This window comes from Somniosus microcephalus, chromosome 10 (genome assembly GCF_052327205.1).
Source record: "Somniosus microcephalus isolate GS21.2 chromosome 10, FLI_Smic_1.0, whole genome shotgun sequence".
NCBI lineage: Eukaryota > Metazoa > Chordata > Chondrichthyes > Squaliformes > Somniosidae > Somniosus > Somniosus microcephalus.
In genome coordinates this window covers 77626770-77642657 of record NC_140996.1, presented here as the reverse complement: position 1 = coordinate 77642657, position 15888 = coordinate 77626770, and the positions used below count along the sequence as shown (strand labels likewise).

Here is a 15888-nt window from a genome sequence, read left to right as displayed (position 1 = left end):
TAATTCAGCGAATCGGCACTATTGAAAGAAGGGGAGCTGCTGAGTGGACTGGAATAGAGCAGTGGCTTTAACTTACTCAGTAGCTTCTGTACAGAGAGGATTGATGGTATTGATTCCTTTGTGGATTGTGGGCTCCGAGAACCTGAAGATTTTTAAACATCAAACACTAGGGGCCTCATTAGGGGGAAGTCCTAGCAGGAGGATTAGAATCCATACCAGTTCAGATTGACTGTTAGCATCTGAAGAAAAAGGGTGAATTATTTTATCACCAATGTGGAAATATATATTATTTCTGAGGTTTTCACAGTTGGGTTAGCACAGGCCTTTGTGAGCTCCACATTTGACCTTGTGACTACCCCCATCTCCCATGCCAGCCTTTTCTATTCTCTTCCACAGGCCAGTCTTTTTTTATATGTAACAGAGCTGAGCTATGGGATTTGAATCTGTTCTGGAGCGGGCTCCTTGGACTTTCAGTGTGGATGGTCCTCTGAGAATCTGCTCAGTATATCCTTCTGGGTGCCCTGGGCAGCCAGAATGAATGATTTTGTTTGGTATCGGAATTCCTAAGTGACTCTGCAACTGGCACTCTGGGTTTAGATTCTGCCCAGGCAGTCGCCAGCTTATGTTGCCCGCCTGGAATTTTAACCATCATGTTTAGGAGCGAGCTCTGCGCCTGCATGGGTACATACATTCCAACAGCTAGAAGAGTAAGCGTCAAGAGCTGGAGCAGGGGATGTCCCTGCTCTCGATACATTTAAATGTAGGTACTGTGGGTTTAAAGACTGCCTGGGTGGTCCTGAGCACTTTCTAAACCATATTTTACACCACACTGGATTTACACTCCATGCAGTCAAACCGAAGTAATCCGCTACAAGGACTCTTGATTCGGCTTCACTGGCAGAACCTGACTCCAGACTTGCACCAACATTTACAGTCTAAATGCACCCCAAAGCCTACCATGCTGTGAGATTGCCATGTTTGCAAGCTTTGAACTGTTACTGATGAAATTCATTCTAGTTATAGTACACTGGCTTTCTTTAAATATAAAAAATGACGTTTTTTTATTGTTTGGATTATCTTATCTATAAAAGATTCCACGTTAAATAAAAGTGTTCTTAGACCATAAATGAATACTTTCTGAAATCCATTTTCTAATCACGAATAATTCCAACAGTGTTAAATCAAAATTGAATCTTCAAGAAGTGTTGGAAACTAAAGAGTTAAAACATCCCTTTCAACAACAGCTGGCCTTTATATGACACTTTTAACATAGAAAAACATCCCAAGGCGCTTCACAGAGACGTAGTCAAAGAATGGACACTGAGCCAAAAGAGATTTAGGAGAGGTGGTCAAAAGATGGGTTTTAAGGAAGCTCTTAAAGGAGGAGAGAGATCGAGAGGCAGAAGAGTTTAGGGATGGAATTGCAAAGAGTAGCAGCTGAGAGCAAAGGCGGGGGCGGGGCGGGCAGGTGGAGATGTCTGAGAGGCCGGAGTCAGAGAAGCTTCCTTTCAACCTTTGTGAAATTACTAACTTTTTGGGGGGAGGCACTGATTTCATTCTCGTTTTTTATATATGATTGTGTATATCTAAATAAAGCTGAGTGAAATCCACGGAGTGCTCATCTGGTTACCATCTTTCATCTTTAGTTGTTTACTAATACTCTCAGGAACCTTTAGTAAACAAATTCACAGAAATCACAGAAACCCCACAGTGCAGATAGAGGCCATTTCAGCCCATCGAGCCTGCACCGACACATATCCCACCCGATCCCCGTAACCCCTACACCAACACATATCCCACCCTATCCCCGTAACCCCACGTATTTAACCCACCCTATCCCCGTAACCCCACATATTTAATCCCCCTAACACTAAGGGTCAATTTATCATAGCCAATCAACCTAACCCGCACATCTTTGGACTGTGGGAGGAAACCGGAGCACCCGGAGAAAACCCACGTAAACACGGGGAGAATGTGCAAACTCCACACAGACAGTCGCCCGAGGCCGGATTCGAACCCGGGTCCCTGGGTTAAGCACTCTGCCATGAAACTTATGCATACACCTCCTGTGCTTTGTACATTTAGTTCTTAACAGATTATCAGACCAACAAAAAAGCCTTAGCTACAGAAAGTGTCTCAGATGCCAATCCATCAGTGTCCACACTACAATCTATTTCTCACATTCATCCCCCTAAAATGAGTCAACTTCTTCAATGACTCTGGAAAAACGCGCCAACTAGTGCCACGTACAGAATTGAGCAGTTTTCCCGTTGCCCCTAGCAAAAGCAGCTAATAAAATAAATAAATCACAGACAGGCTGGCAGCTAGTGCTAGACGACTACCAGTTACAAACAAGCTACATTTTTCAGTGCCTTTTGGCATCCAAACGTGTTATTTAACATGAATGAACAGAATGTGGTGTCTTTTTGTTAGGGTGGTGCCGATCTAATTTTGCAACAGATCACTCCAGTGACTAATCAGACACCCGGATCAATTCAACCGCCATATAAAATAACACAACTTCCTGATTTAATGTGTTATGGGAATCTTACAATAACATACTGACATCATGTTGAACAAGACTCAGCTTGTTGAGGGTGATATTCTTTTCATCTAATACCTGCGCCAACTAGTCCACTAACAAACTAAAGACTTTTCACTTTGTGTTTTTTTTTTAAATTACAATGTCACCAGTGTTCCACAGGGCTGGATATGAACAGTCTGATCAGAAGTGCTCATGGTACTGTGCATGGCGACCATACCAAGATAACCTAGCAATTACTTAACCTACTGTTTCCCAAATGAAACTGTTTTCAAAAGGTCTATTTGTCAGAAACTGTGAGTTTTTCCCTCAAAATGACCAAAGTAGCTGGCTCATAGATTACTGCAGAAGTCAGAGACATTACACAGTAGTTAATCTCACAAATCTTGTGTTCTTAGATCACATATACTGCTTAATTCACATGTCAAGGAAAAGCAGCATGAACTGTAACATAATTTTAAAAATGTGGAATATCCTGGTACAGTAATAAAATGTTGAAACACTCGGAACCTCTAGCTGGACACAGTTATCTACTCAATTACTATTACAACTGTGCGCCTATGTAACTAGGATTCGGTTCAGCTCTTCCCTAATGCAGCTGAACAACTGCTGTGAAACTCGGCAAACATTGTAGCCCCCTCGTATAGAAATAAGCCCAAAAGGACACCTGCTAATTCAGCTTTTGGTTTCAGTTTGACTATACATCACAACCAAAAATCCCAAAACAGATGAAAATCAATGCTGTGATGGAAAACAAACTGATTGCTTCCATTTACTGAACTTGTGCTTCAGATCCTGCATGTCCTGGAGGCAACTACAAACTATCAACAAATATTCATATATGAGTATTTACAATGTAGGAAGTCACAAACCTTCACTGGGGTTCATACTTTGCATTATTATATCTGCACTTTGCATTTACTGCACATTCCATCACCATGACTGCTCTTATTAATGATTTCAAGAGGAAACAGATCACTCAAGACTTTCTTCCTCCTCCTCCTCCTCCCCACCCCCTACCACGCTTGCCTTTTCTCTCCCCCTTCAATTGAGGCTGTGCTTAAATTCTAAACAGGTGAGGATGAATCTTGGCTGGCTAAATCCAAAGCAAATATTCTGATTTTTGTTTTTGCCCCCCTGTATTTTGAACTCTGTCCTCTGATAAGTTGCAGAGTTAACACTATATAAAAGCACCAACCAATACCAATCTGTAATTGTAACAAGCTGAACTATTTGACATTCAATTTTAAAGGAGATTTATGCTCAATGTATAATGTTACAGCTTTTTTTTGTAAATAAACAAAACTAAAACTGACTAGTGAAAATCTAAATAGAGAGACCAATAAAAGGCGGGCTTTTGCATAGATGTTTCATTTCCAGTATTTGACATACTACACAGTACCCAGTCTGTATCAACTGCAATAAAATTACCAAGAGTTAGTTCAGCAATAAAGAGTTTGAGGGGGCGGGGGCAGAGGTGCATTCAACTCTTCTATGTAAAATAGCACAGGAATAACCAAATAGCTCTAAGTTCCAAATCGTACCTTCAAAGATTCCTGATCCATAATCAAAAATCATTGGGAATGTTTGCAAAATCGAACTGCTTGCCCATAAAATATATAAAATAGTTCCCCCCAATTACTAGCACATTCAAAGCTATGCTGGTAAAAATGCTTAGAAAATATTTTTTAAAAACACCTTAAAAGATAAAAATATACAGTCAACAAACCTTCAAAAGCAGCAGCTCAGTCGAAATCCTTTGACACAAAGTCTATGCTGGCATACGTGCTAGCATCTATACCATTAATACTTCCTTTGGGCTGAGGAGTTGATCGACATCGTGCTATTTTCTCGCATCTCATCAAATCATCATCCATTAAATCTAAGGCAATGTAGTTCAGCCCGTTCTGGAAACCGGTGGAGGTTTTGCGGCACATCGGGCTCCCTTGCCCCTCTTCAGCTTCGTCATTCTTTCTGAGAGAAACATTTTCAAATGAAGCAGAACTGTGCCTCTTGGGATCATGAGCAAATGAAGGCGAAACAGGTGTGACAGTTGTCGTTGAAGAGAATGTCTCTGAACTATGTCGTCTTCGTCCCTGGGGGTCAGCGCGGATTACTTTAGCGCCCCGATTGGGATCTAGTGGCAGACTCGGAAGCATGAAAACCTCTACCCCAGGCATCTGATCAATCAGGGAAAGTCTTTTTACGCCTGTGGTAGGGCTAGCCACTTGGGTACTTTCGTGTTTTGGTGAAACTGGTAGTGGAGGTGTTGTGGCGATTCCAAATGCCATTTCGGTATAATCAGTCTCATCTTCTAAAGGGTTTGAGAGGCAGGATGTACCAACCTGACCTTTTAGGTAAATGTCATTTGGGTGATTTCTGCTGGAGCATGACATTGGTGATCCAGCTACTGCATCAAAGGAACTGACAGGAACAATTGCACTCTTTGGTGACTGTGAGTTAGGATTGATGTTTATGTAATCAGACACTGGCGACCTTCCTTGAACATTACCAGAGTCCAGGGAAGATAAGGAACTTCCTAGTGACACAGACGGTGGAGAATACACAAGTTTGTTGCTGAATTCTATGTTAATATATTCTCCTGGGCTTTTCGGTTCAGGTGGTAATGGATGCTCATTTGTACTTGGTAATGTCTTGGCTCTTAGCATGTCCAGTGACAATCTGGTGGGTCTCATAGCTCTTGCTCTATACACAAAACAGTCAGTCCGAATTTGCCTCACAGGTGAATGTGCTGCATGACTGACTACACAAGATGTGCTAGACTTTATATTATTAAGTGTTGGCTCTTCGAGAATCACACTACCTGGCGAATTCATCAGAACGTAGTGATCATTTTCTCCATTCTTCTGACACTGAGGTTTATAAGATCGGGGTAATGAGTAAAAGGAGTAGCTGGGTTTGGGAAGTTCATCACTCACAGGGTTGAAGAAGTAGTCTGGAGGAGTAACTGATGCACAGCGGTCAACAGGAGACATGTTCATATATTCATCATTGGTGCACTTTCCATCAGAACTCTCCACCGATAGCTTTGACCCGCACCACATTCTCATGTATCCACTTGTATCTGGCGAGCAGCTCTCAGTAGGAGAAGTGTTCTTGTATCCATTTACATTCGCTTCGGAATGCAATCGTGGATTAATTATTTGCTTTGGGGCAGAAACACTTTTGGGGCTCATTGGCATGTAATCGTCACTTTTGTTAGGTGCAGGTGCTACTCCAGGAGTCATTGGCATGTAACCATCAACAACAAGGTTACTGCACCCAGAGCTCTTTTGGGACCCTATTTCAATGTCACAATAATCTTCTGGATAAGGATTGTAGGCTACTTTGGGAGAGGCAGCATATGACAGACGTCCTGAGCTGCCCATGCAGGTAGCTTTCATTAAGGTATATTCATCTAATGAAACTGAAGAAACTTGTGACGTGGCTCTCTGTCGGCATGGAGTCGTTAAAGAGTAAGTTCTTTTCCTGAAGCCCTTCTCCAATTCTGTACTTTCATCCCTAGCCGTCCGATAACAGTTGCGGTTACACTGGCCACCGGTATGTCTTTCCATTAACATATACCCATACAACTCGTTGCCTTCTCGAACAGGTGGTGTGTCAGTAAGGGACTCTGGTGTGTTACTTCTGTTCCCCACGTAATGTCTTAGGTCCCCAGGACTAGAACCATACTCATCAAAGGAAATAAACCCACCATCACTTGGGGAGCCTGAAAAGGATGCACTGGCACTGGATGGCCGAGGTATGGTGTCCGATGCAGACCCATGCCCGCTACTCGATGACAGACTCACCGGACTTGTGGCAGATGGGGGGGAATGAGACATTGGCATAGACATCGATCGGCTATGGTGAAGAGAATTGTGCTGGATCACTCTTGAATTTCTAGACATAGTATTTGAACGACTGAAGTGTGTTCTCACCATACCGGGGCTGATGGGGCTGCCAGTTACAGATTCCGGTCTGCACATGGAGCTATCACCTTCACTGGCTGTCCTCATACGACACGATGTGATTTTATTGGCTGGCGAAGAGGTCGCGATGCTGTCAGTTCGTGATCTCCTCTGAAGACCGGTCTGACTGGGGGGCAGGTTATTCAGGTGCCTCCTGGTGGGCACGGTGATGGGATTGGAACCTGAGGATTGACTCTTGCTCCGGGGCCGGAATTCACACAACTCTTTCATGGCTTTCATAGCTTCCAGAATGGTTTCGTGAATGTGCTGAGCCACCACTGAGTCATCCACCTGCATCCACAGCTCCCCGGGACCAGTCGATGCCGACCTGCCCACTTCAATGAAGAAGAAATTCTCCGAGTGCCCACACCTCCTGATGTTCATCAGTTGCAGGCTGACAGAGGGGACCTCGGAATTGAGTTTCACGAAGCCCATGCTCCTACTGGAAAGGCACAGCATGTAAAAGCCGGTGAGGTTTTTGGCTTGCCCCAAGCCTTTAGGCTTCAGGTTGACTTGCCACACTTCCTTGTAAACCGCAGAGGCGGGGGTAATCATACCGTAATTGACCTCCTCTCGCTGCAGCGACAGCGAGGACGCGTCGGGCACCAACTTGTCTTCGTTGAGCAGGTCGGTGAGGGCGCTGAACCAGCTCTCCTGCTCCTGATCGCTGTCCGCCGCTACCGCGAAGTACTCGTCCTTAGTATAGAGGGCGATGAGGTATTTGTGCTTGGCGTCCGCTCTCTTGTTGATGTTCAGGCAGCACTCCAAAGGGATGACCCTCTTCGCCGACGACTTGTTCCTCCACTTCTTCTCATTCTCGTAGTACTCCAGCCTGGCCGAGCAGTCCCCGCTCCGCTCCCTCAACACGAAGAACCTCTTGTGCCCATGTTTCTGCTTCTTCAAGTAGCCGCATTTCTTCACCTTAGTGGGGCAGAGGTATCCTCCTAACCCCCCTTTTACTATTGGCGGACTTGCCATTCTTTAAGAGAGGGAAAATCCTCCAATAATATATATATATATATATTGTTTTTTTCTTCTGCTCCTCCTCCTCTCTTTCTGCTTGTCTCTCTGTACCAGAGTGGAAGTGTTAGCTGTAAATAACACACACACACACATTGACTGGCTGAAGAGCAAAACAACATGTGACGTCCCCACACACGCCAGCTTTTAGCAAAGCAAAGAAGGTGCCGGGCGGGGCGAGGGAGGGAGGAGGCGAGTCTGCAGCGAAAGCCCAGCCATCAGCCTCTGCCATTGCTCAGGCCCGCAGTCTGACAGCGAGCGCCGCCAATTACAAGCCGCCTCGAAACCCCAGAGTTTCTGCTGCCCGCCGCCTCCTGGGCTTAAGGTAGCTGTGGAGTCGTTGGGTGTTCTGTTTTTCTATAAATAGTCCCTTTCATATTCAAAACAAAATAACGTATGTAAAAATAGATAAATGTCCACGCGTTTCCAAGGATACGAACGCCAGTCAGGGTTTCTCCTCTCTTTGTATTTTTATTATTGGGATTCTATGTGAACACAAGACGTAAAGGTGCTGCGAAAGAAATGACTTGAAGTGAGCTCAACTACCTTAAAGTTAGTTGCCATTGAGACAGGGAGCTCCTTGTTTATCACCAATGCGTCAGGCTGAGCTGGAGATCAATAGCGTTACCATAGCAGCAAGCGCAGAGCAGGACGCGGGCGGTGCACTTTCATCTCAGCCAAATAAGCCTCCTGCAGGGAAACTCGCAACAAAGTTACAACTTGCCCAGTCTCTATTACCAGTGTACGGATAGCTAATGTATATAAGAAACCAGCGGCAGGTAGGGTTGAAGCTGCACCACCTGCCACATTTAAAGCAGGGTCTGGAGCTGCAGTGTTTTCTTGGGTTCAGCTCGTATTGTGCTGAACTCCGTCACCCGCTGAGCCACTGGGAGCACGTCTCTGCAGCAAGGAAAAGGCACCATTTAATACTCCGACTTGTTAGACACATTTTCTGCCGGATTTTTGTTGTTTTGTACCTGCCTACCCGCTTAATACTGACATAGTAACGACTAAATAAAATATGAATTGAAACAAGCCTGGCCCCCCAACATCGAACAAAATGCAAGGGATTATTGTTTTAATGTGGGAAAGGGGCGGAGGTTCATCTCGGCAGTGAGGCGTCGGAGTAAAGTTATTGACGTCGTTTACTTAGCAGAACAGGAGGCTTGCAGGTTGTTTACCAGCCGTAGGGCTGTCAGCTCGGAGCAGAATCCTGTCCCAAACCAAACTATTATTGAAATCCTATGTCTAGTTAGACTCGGGAAGAGCGGGGTTAATTTGCAATTGAACCGCAAGATTACAAATAAAAATGGAAATGACTATTTAAACACATACTTGCCTTATCCCTATTCTTGTTTACACGTGTAATGCAGGTATTGTTTGCCCGTGGAAGTTACTCTGACGTACGTTTTTAATGCTAATCTCGACAGATCTCAGTAAAAATCGAGTCATTCATTACTTTATTTTTCCATTGCCATTTTGTGATTGCAAATTTAAATTGAAGGCAATTTTCAGAACGAGTGTACGTGCATTCATAATTTTCGTATGCCGTTAACAGAATGAGATTTAAGGGCCAGTGTGTGACTTTTAAACAAAATATTATAATAATCCGTCCGCTATTTTTAATATAACCTTCAGTAAAGTTCCGATGATTGCTAAAAACACAGAAGACATATAAATCGTATTTGACAGTTACAAGTCAACACAGATCTTCCTCCCCTCCCCACTATAAACGGACAAATCTCCAGCAGAAATACTATTTCTTTAGGAAGTGGTACCAAAAGTCAATGCTCTCTAACTGTTGAAGTCCCTCCAGCACAAACTCATTTTCCTGTAAAATAAGCTTTTATTTATAGGCTTCGTTTATTTATTTACAGTTTTTAAGATAACGACACGATTTTGCATTTATTGATTTCCCAATCTAATTATTGTGAAAATATGTTAATTGTTTTCTTTAGTGATAGATGATGTTTGAAAGATTAATGTCTGCACGGTTGATATTTTCTTTCCTTTGGTAGCGAACTACATAATAAGAAAAGATTCGCCATGCAAATTCTGATAGTTTAAGGTATCGGATCATTTACCCTGAATAAACATTTAAGCTTCCGAATGTAGTAAAATGAATTCGTTTGTTCAATTGGTTGATGTTATCTCTTTTGTAAAATGTCTATTTATCAAATGATGTAACCAAGAAATTCCGAGTACCAGCCCAGTCTTAGTGTTTTACAGAGACCAGATTGCAAGACTGAAATGTTCTCTTGCTTGGAAGAATAGCATTATTCTCAAAGCCATTCTTATTTGTTTTTCTCATTGCAAGGTCTGAGAGGCTGGGTAAGATGAGACCAAGTGATTGATTTACAAACTCATGAAAATATCAGCACCAGGAACTAATTGTATTGTGTTCAGGGTAAAATTACTTTTAATAGAATATTATAGAAATAAAAACCATTGCTAATAGCTTCAAGAGACCAAGACAGCATTTCAAACCAGGTCTCAAACATTGTATTTTCTTTGAGTTTTCCACACATTGCAGTGTATCCAGGATTCTGGTTTTGTGCAAAATGCTATTTTATTAAAAATGCATTTGGTTAATAGAAACATGGGAACTTCAGTCCTCAAAGGTGAGTGTTAAACCACTTGAACATTGACAGGAGTGGACAAACACAAATAGACTTGGTTTATCATTTGCTGCAGATCCACGGCCAGATTTTAATAGTAGGACTATCCATCCTTTATCTGAAGAGTTCTCACATGTGCATTGTCACAAACATCGTAGGAATATTCTCCCACTCTCTGCACTGCTGTGTAATACAGTACATCCATCACACTCTGCAAGCTGTGTAAGTATCCAAACATTAGGGCACATAAGAGAATATTGTACAGTTTACCCTTGCGCTATTGAGGCAACTATCCTTTCAGAAAGATATATGCTACTCAATTAGATGTTCTATACTACATTCGATATTTAAAAAAAGATGCATGAATCCTGAAATTTGGCATACTTGAATTTCTTGTATTCTCACAGAAAGAGAATGAACAGAGTAATCTAACCCAGGGCTGTGAATGCTGCCCCCAGTTGGTTACTTTTAATCCAGAATGACAAGTACATGTGCAGACTGATACTTTATCGTGAAGATCACTTATTTATGGGTTTCATAGAAAAATATACAGGATCGCAAAATTCCATCCCCAAAACACCAGTAAAATTCCTGGAATCCCATGTAATGAAAACAGAATTTGATGTATTATTTGTCACTATAAAACAATGGTCCTAATTGTAAACAGAGAGAACAGTAGAATTGGATCCTTAAAATCCCTATAATAATTATACACACAACGGACATGCATATATATCACTCATATATGTGTGTGTATATATATAACTTTATCCATTATAAATTTCTATGTCCACATTTATAATGGACACTACCAATGGAAACTTGTTAGACTGTAACTACATACTCCCCTGGTTTGGTGGCTGTACCTTAAAATCCAGTCATAGTACATAAGCAGTTTAATTTAAAAAAAACTGCATTTCAAATACTTTTATACCAAGCTTATCTTAATACAATTTTGCAAGTTTTATCGGTTACAGGTTTAGCAGAGGAATAATTAAATCTTAAACAATGCTGTATGATTGGTTCTGTTTGTGTATGACTGACAGTTTTTTTTACATTTAAGTGGTGAATTATTTAAAATCCAGGAAGTCCCTGTAACTCTTCTGGGATATAAAAATAGCTGTTCTGTTTGAATCTGGCAGTCAATTAAAAAATCCCTGCAAGAAGGAACTGGTCAGTTTGAAACTGCTGAAAGAGCAAAAGAAAATTGATTTGAAACTTCTAAGATAAATACAGACTTTTGCTTTGATAAGAATGATAAGAGGAAATGTTGCATAATATAAATGTAATTTGTAAAGGATGTGCTAAATAAAAGAAAGAACGTGCAATTACATAGCACCTTTCATGACCTCACATGCAATGAAGTATTTTTGAAATGTAACCACTGTTGTATTGTAAGAAAACACTGTAGCCAATCTGGACACAGCAAGCTCCCACAAACAGCAGTTAGAGAAAGGACCACACAATCTGTTTTAGTGATGTTGGTTGAGGGATAAATACTGGTCAAAACACCAGGAGAATTCCCCAGCTCTTATTCGAATAGTGTCATGGGATATTGTATGTCCGCCTCAGAGGGTTTAATGTCTCATCTGAAAGCTTATTACTTAGAGTTGCAATGTTTTATTTTTTTCACTCAAGGAGTTAGGTGGTGTGGTATTTACTGTAAACATGTAACTGTTTTTTATGGCTGTTACTTGTTTTCTTGTTTGTCTTTTGTTAAATAAGTTCAGTTAATGGTTTTAAACTTAAAATTAGGTCTGAAGATGTGATGCTCTATTTATTCATCAAAGACCAGAGACATTCTAAAGAGACATAGGATAAATCCAGTAGCAAAAAATAATTAATAGGCAGAGTTTTCTGTTTCATTAGCCTGAGTGCATTATCAAAAGCTTACATAAATCTTTAGGCAAAGATATACATTCTCAAAGGTTGGTACTTTCGCGGGTGATCTAAGATATGAAAGCCAAAATAATCAACAACTTGCATTTTTATAGCATCTTTAATGTAGAAGAACATCACAAAACACTTCACAGAGGAATAAGTAAAATGGCAAGGCACAGAAAGAAATATTAGAAGCGATGCCAAGAGCATGTTCAAAGAGGTGGATTTTAAGGACGGTCTTAAAGGTGGGGATGGAGAGGTTTAGGGAGAAAATTCAGAGCATGGAGTTCATTAAGTTGAATGTAAACTAACAAATAATGCCCCCCCTTCCATGGATGCCAAATTGTTTTTGACACCATTACAACTGGCAATAATGTAAGGTTATGCTGATCAGTATGGATGTGAGAACTTTGCTGGGAAGTAATTATAGCAAGAACACATGACGTGTGAAAAAATCAATGTGGTCTCTTTCCAAATGATTATTTGTTGCCAATCAGGTGGAATTTGCAACCCCTGCCATGCTACATTCAACAGGTAAGGGCAAAGGCTGTATGGTTCCTCTGTGTGTGCAGAATCTCGCCAGGTGGGAGCGCAGGTTCAGCACAGGGCTATAGAGCCTTGCAAGTTTTGGCCTGTAGTTTAACTCACCAAGCATTTGATGAGCATATTGCAGCAGCCTGCAATTTTTCCCACTTTCAGTCACCGAATCACTGACATAACTTCGGTCCAAGTGATGTTATTCAATACTTGGTAATCAGCAAGGTCTCCCAGCAAAACTTTGGCCATGTGCTACCAGTTAGCCCAATGGAAGATGCAGAAAATCTGGCTATTAGCTCGAATTTAAAAGGATGTGGCAACTTAATGGTAGGTGGCTGCATCTGGGGCAACGATTGTATCAACTTTTCTAATGATTCAAAATATGTTTAAAAACTAGTTGTTCACCCATGGTGCACAAGGACTGAACACCAATTGTAGTCTTCAGATGAAGCAGGGTTAAATGATGGGGTATAATTTGGCCAGGACATACAGACATGATTTATTCCAAATCATATATTTTGCCATTATTTTTATATAATACTTTGATTTTACATCAATATTAAATAGCAATATACAGCAATTTTGAAAGCGGAAGAGTAGAGTTGGTTGGAGTGTAGGAGTTTCTTTGCAGTGCAGGTTTAGGAACTAGGGGGGTGAAATTCCCTAATTTAATGCCGTGTGTTTACACCGTATTTCTTCAAAAAATGGCAGCTGCCTCATTTCTGCCTGCTTCTGGTGTGGGACACGGCAGCCGCCATTTGGCTGAGGACCATAATAGCACTGCCTTTGCCAACACTGGCCTCTCAAATTCAAATGAGCAGATGGTGACATCGATCGGCGTGCAACACCTGATTTGGCACCACGACTGCTATTTTGGATGTCGCTGCATGTCATAACACCCTCCCCAAATTACGCACAGAAGAAGCCCTGCAGAGACGCTGTCAGTGCTTCTTAAAGGGACATGCACATCTTTCATGTAAGCTTGGATTTCAGCTTTAGGACTTAAAAAAAATATTTTATTGAAATAGTGGTTTGGTGGAAGATATTTAAAAAGCTGTTAAAGTGTACACGGAGTGCTGCTGGACACCTGCAAGGCTTTGGATGGTAAAGGAAGGTCTCTGAGAAGCCAGAAAATGCTGGAAATACTCAGCAGGTCAGGCAGCATCTGTGGAGCGAGAAACAGGGTTAACATTTCAGGTTGAGATGCTGCCTGACCTGCTGAGTATTTCCAGAATTTTCTACTTTTATTTCTGATTGCCAGCATCTGCAGTATTTTGCCTCTGAGAAGACCACTTGCTCACAGTCCTGGGGGACACATGGAGATGAAGCAGCAGTTGCAAAGGGGACAAGCTGCTTGCAGAGGAAAGAGGAGGAACCAGAAGGAAGGATGCAACACAGACAGCCCCTTTCTGGCCAGGATATCTGGGATCGAATCCTCCGTCTGAGGTACCTGTGACTACAACCCCAATTTCCCTTTCAACATTTGTTCCACACCTTACCTTCCCTTGTTACTGACTATAAGAACATAAGAAGTAGGAGCAGGAGTAGGCCATACGGCCCCTCGGGCCTGCTCCGCCATTCAATAGGATCATGGCTGATCCTAACCTAGACTCACATCCACTTCCCTGCCCACTCCCCGTAACCCCTAATTCCCTTATCAGCTAGGAAACTGTCTATCTCTGTTTTAAATTTATTTAATGTCGCAGCTTCCACAGCTCTCTGAGGTAGCAAATTCCATAGATTTACTACCCTCTGAGTGAAGAAGTTTCTCCTCATCTCAGTTTTGAAAGGGCAGCCCCTTATTCTAAGATTATGCCCCCTAGTTCTAGTCTCACCCATCAGTGGAAACATCCTCACCACATCCACCCGATCAATCCCCCTCACAATCTTAAATGTTTCGATAAGATCGCCTCTCATTCTTCTGAATTCCAATGAGTAGAGGCCCAACCTACTCAACCTTTCCTCATAAGTCAGCCCCCACATCTCTGGAATCAACGAGTGAACCTTCTCTGAACTGCCTTGAGAGCAAGTATATCTTTTCTTAAATATGGAAACCAAAACTGTACGCAGTATTCCAGGTGTGGCCTCACCAGCACCCTGTATAACTGAAGCAAGACTTCCCTGCTTTTATACTCCATCCCCCTTGCAATAAAAGCCAGGATTCCATTGGCCTTCCTGATCACCTGCTGTACCTGCATACAAACCTTCTGTGTTTCATGCACCAGGATCCCCAAATCCCTTTGTACTGTAGCACTTTGCAGTTTCTTTCCATTTAGATAATAGCTTGCTCTTTGATTTTTTCTGCCAAAGTGCATAACCTCACACTTTCCAACATTATATTCCATCTGCCAAATTTCTGCCCACTCACTTAGCCTGTCTATGTCCTTTTGCAGGTTTTTTATGTCCTCCTCACTCACTGCTTTCCCTCCCATCTTTGTATCGTCGGCAAACGTGCATACGTTGCACTCGGTCCCTTCCTCCAAATCGTTAATATAGATTGTAAAGAGTTGGGGTCCCAGCATTGACCCCTGTGGAACACCACTAGTTACTGATTGCCAACCCGAGAATGAACCATTTATCCCAACTCTCTGTTTTCTGTTAGATAGCCAATCTTCCACCCATGCCAGTATATTACCCCCAATCCCGTGATTTTTTATCTTGTGCAGTAATCTTTTGTGTGGCACCTTGTCAAATGCCTTTTGGAAGTCCAAATACACCACATCCACTGGTTCCCCTTTATCCACCCTGTTTGTTACGTCCTCAAAGAATTCGAGCAAATTTGTCAAACATGACTTCCCCTTCATAAAACCATGCTGACTCTGTCTGATTAAATTATGCTTATCCAAATGTCCTGTTACTGCTTCCTTAATAATGGACTCCAACATTTTACCAACCACAGATGTTAGGCTAACTGGTCTATAGTTTCCAGCCTTTTGTCTACTTCCTTTTTTAAATAAGGGCGGTACATTAGCAGTTTTCCAATCTGCTGGGACCTTTTCTGAATACAGGGAGTTTTGGAAAATTACCACTAATGCATCCACAATCCCTACTGCTACTTCTCTCAAGTCCCTAGGATGTAAGCCATCAGGTCCAGGGGATTTATCCGCCTTTAGTCACATTATCTTACTGAGTACCACCTCCTTAGTGATTTTAATCATGTTTAACTCCTCCCTCCCTATAGCCCCCTGTTTGTCCAGTGTTGGGATATTTTTAATGTCCTCTACTGTAAAGACTGATACAAAATATTTGTTCAACGTTTTTGCCATCTCCATGTTCCCCACCACTAATTTCCCGGTCTCGTCCTCTAAGGGACCAACAT

At 42.1% G+C, this 15888-nt stretch overlaps 1 protein-coding gene across 2 annotated transcripts in view; it reads right to left on the bottom strand.

Annotated features, from left to right (window-relative positions):
• The window catches only part of LOC147111556 (insulin receptor substrate 2-like), a 57226-nt gene extending 49442 nt beyond the window's left edge, over positions 1–7784 (bottom strand). Inside the window, exon 1 of one of the 2 annotated variants that reach the window (XM_085998628.1) lies at positions 4272–7784. In XM_085998628.1, coding sequence (XP_085854754.1) covers positions 4288–7491 — 3204 coding nt within the window. In that variant the 5' untranslated portion in view covers positions 7492–7784 and the 3' untranslated portion in view covers positions 4272–4287. The remainder of the gene's footprint in view (positions 1–4271) is intronic. The other variant, XM_085998627.1, reaches the window with a different exon arrangement.
• Between the last annotated feature and the right edge of the window lie 8104 nt (positions 7785–15888).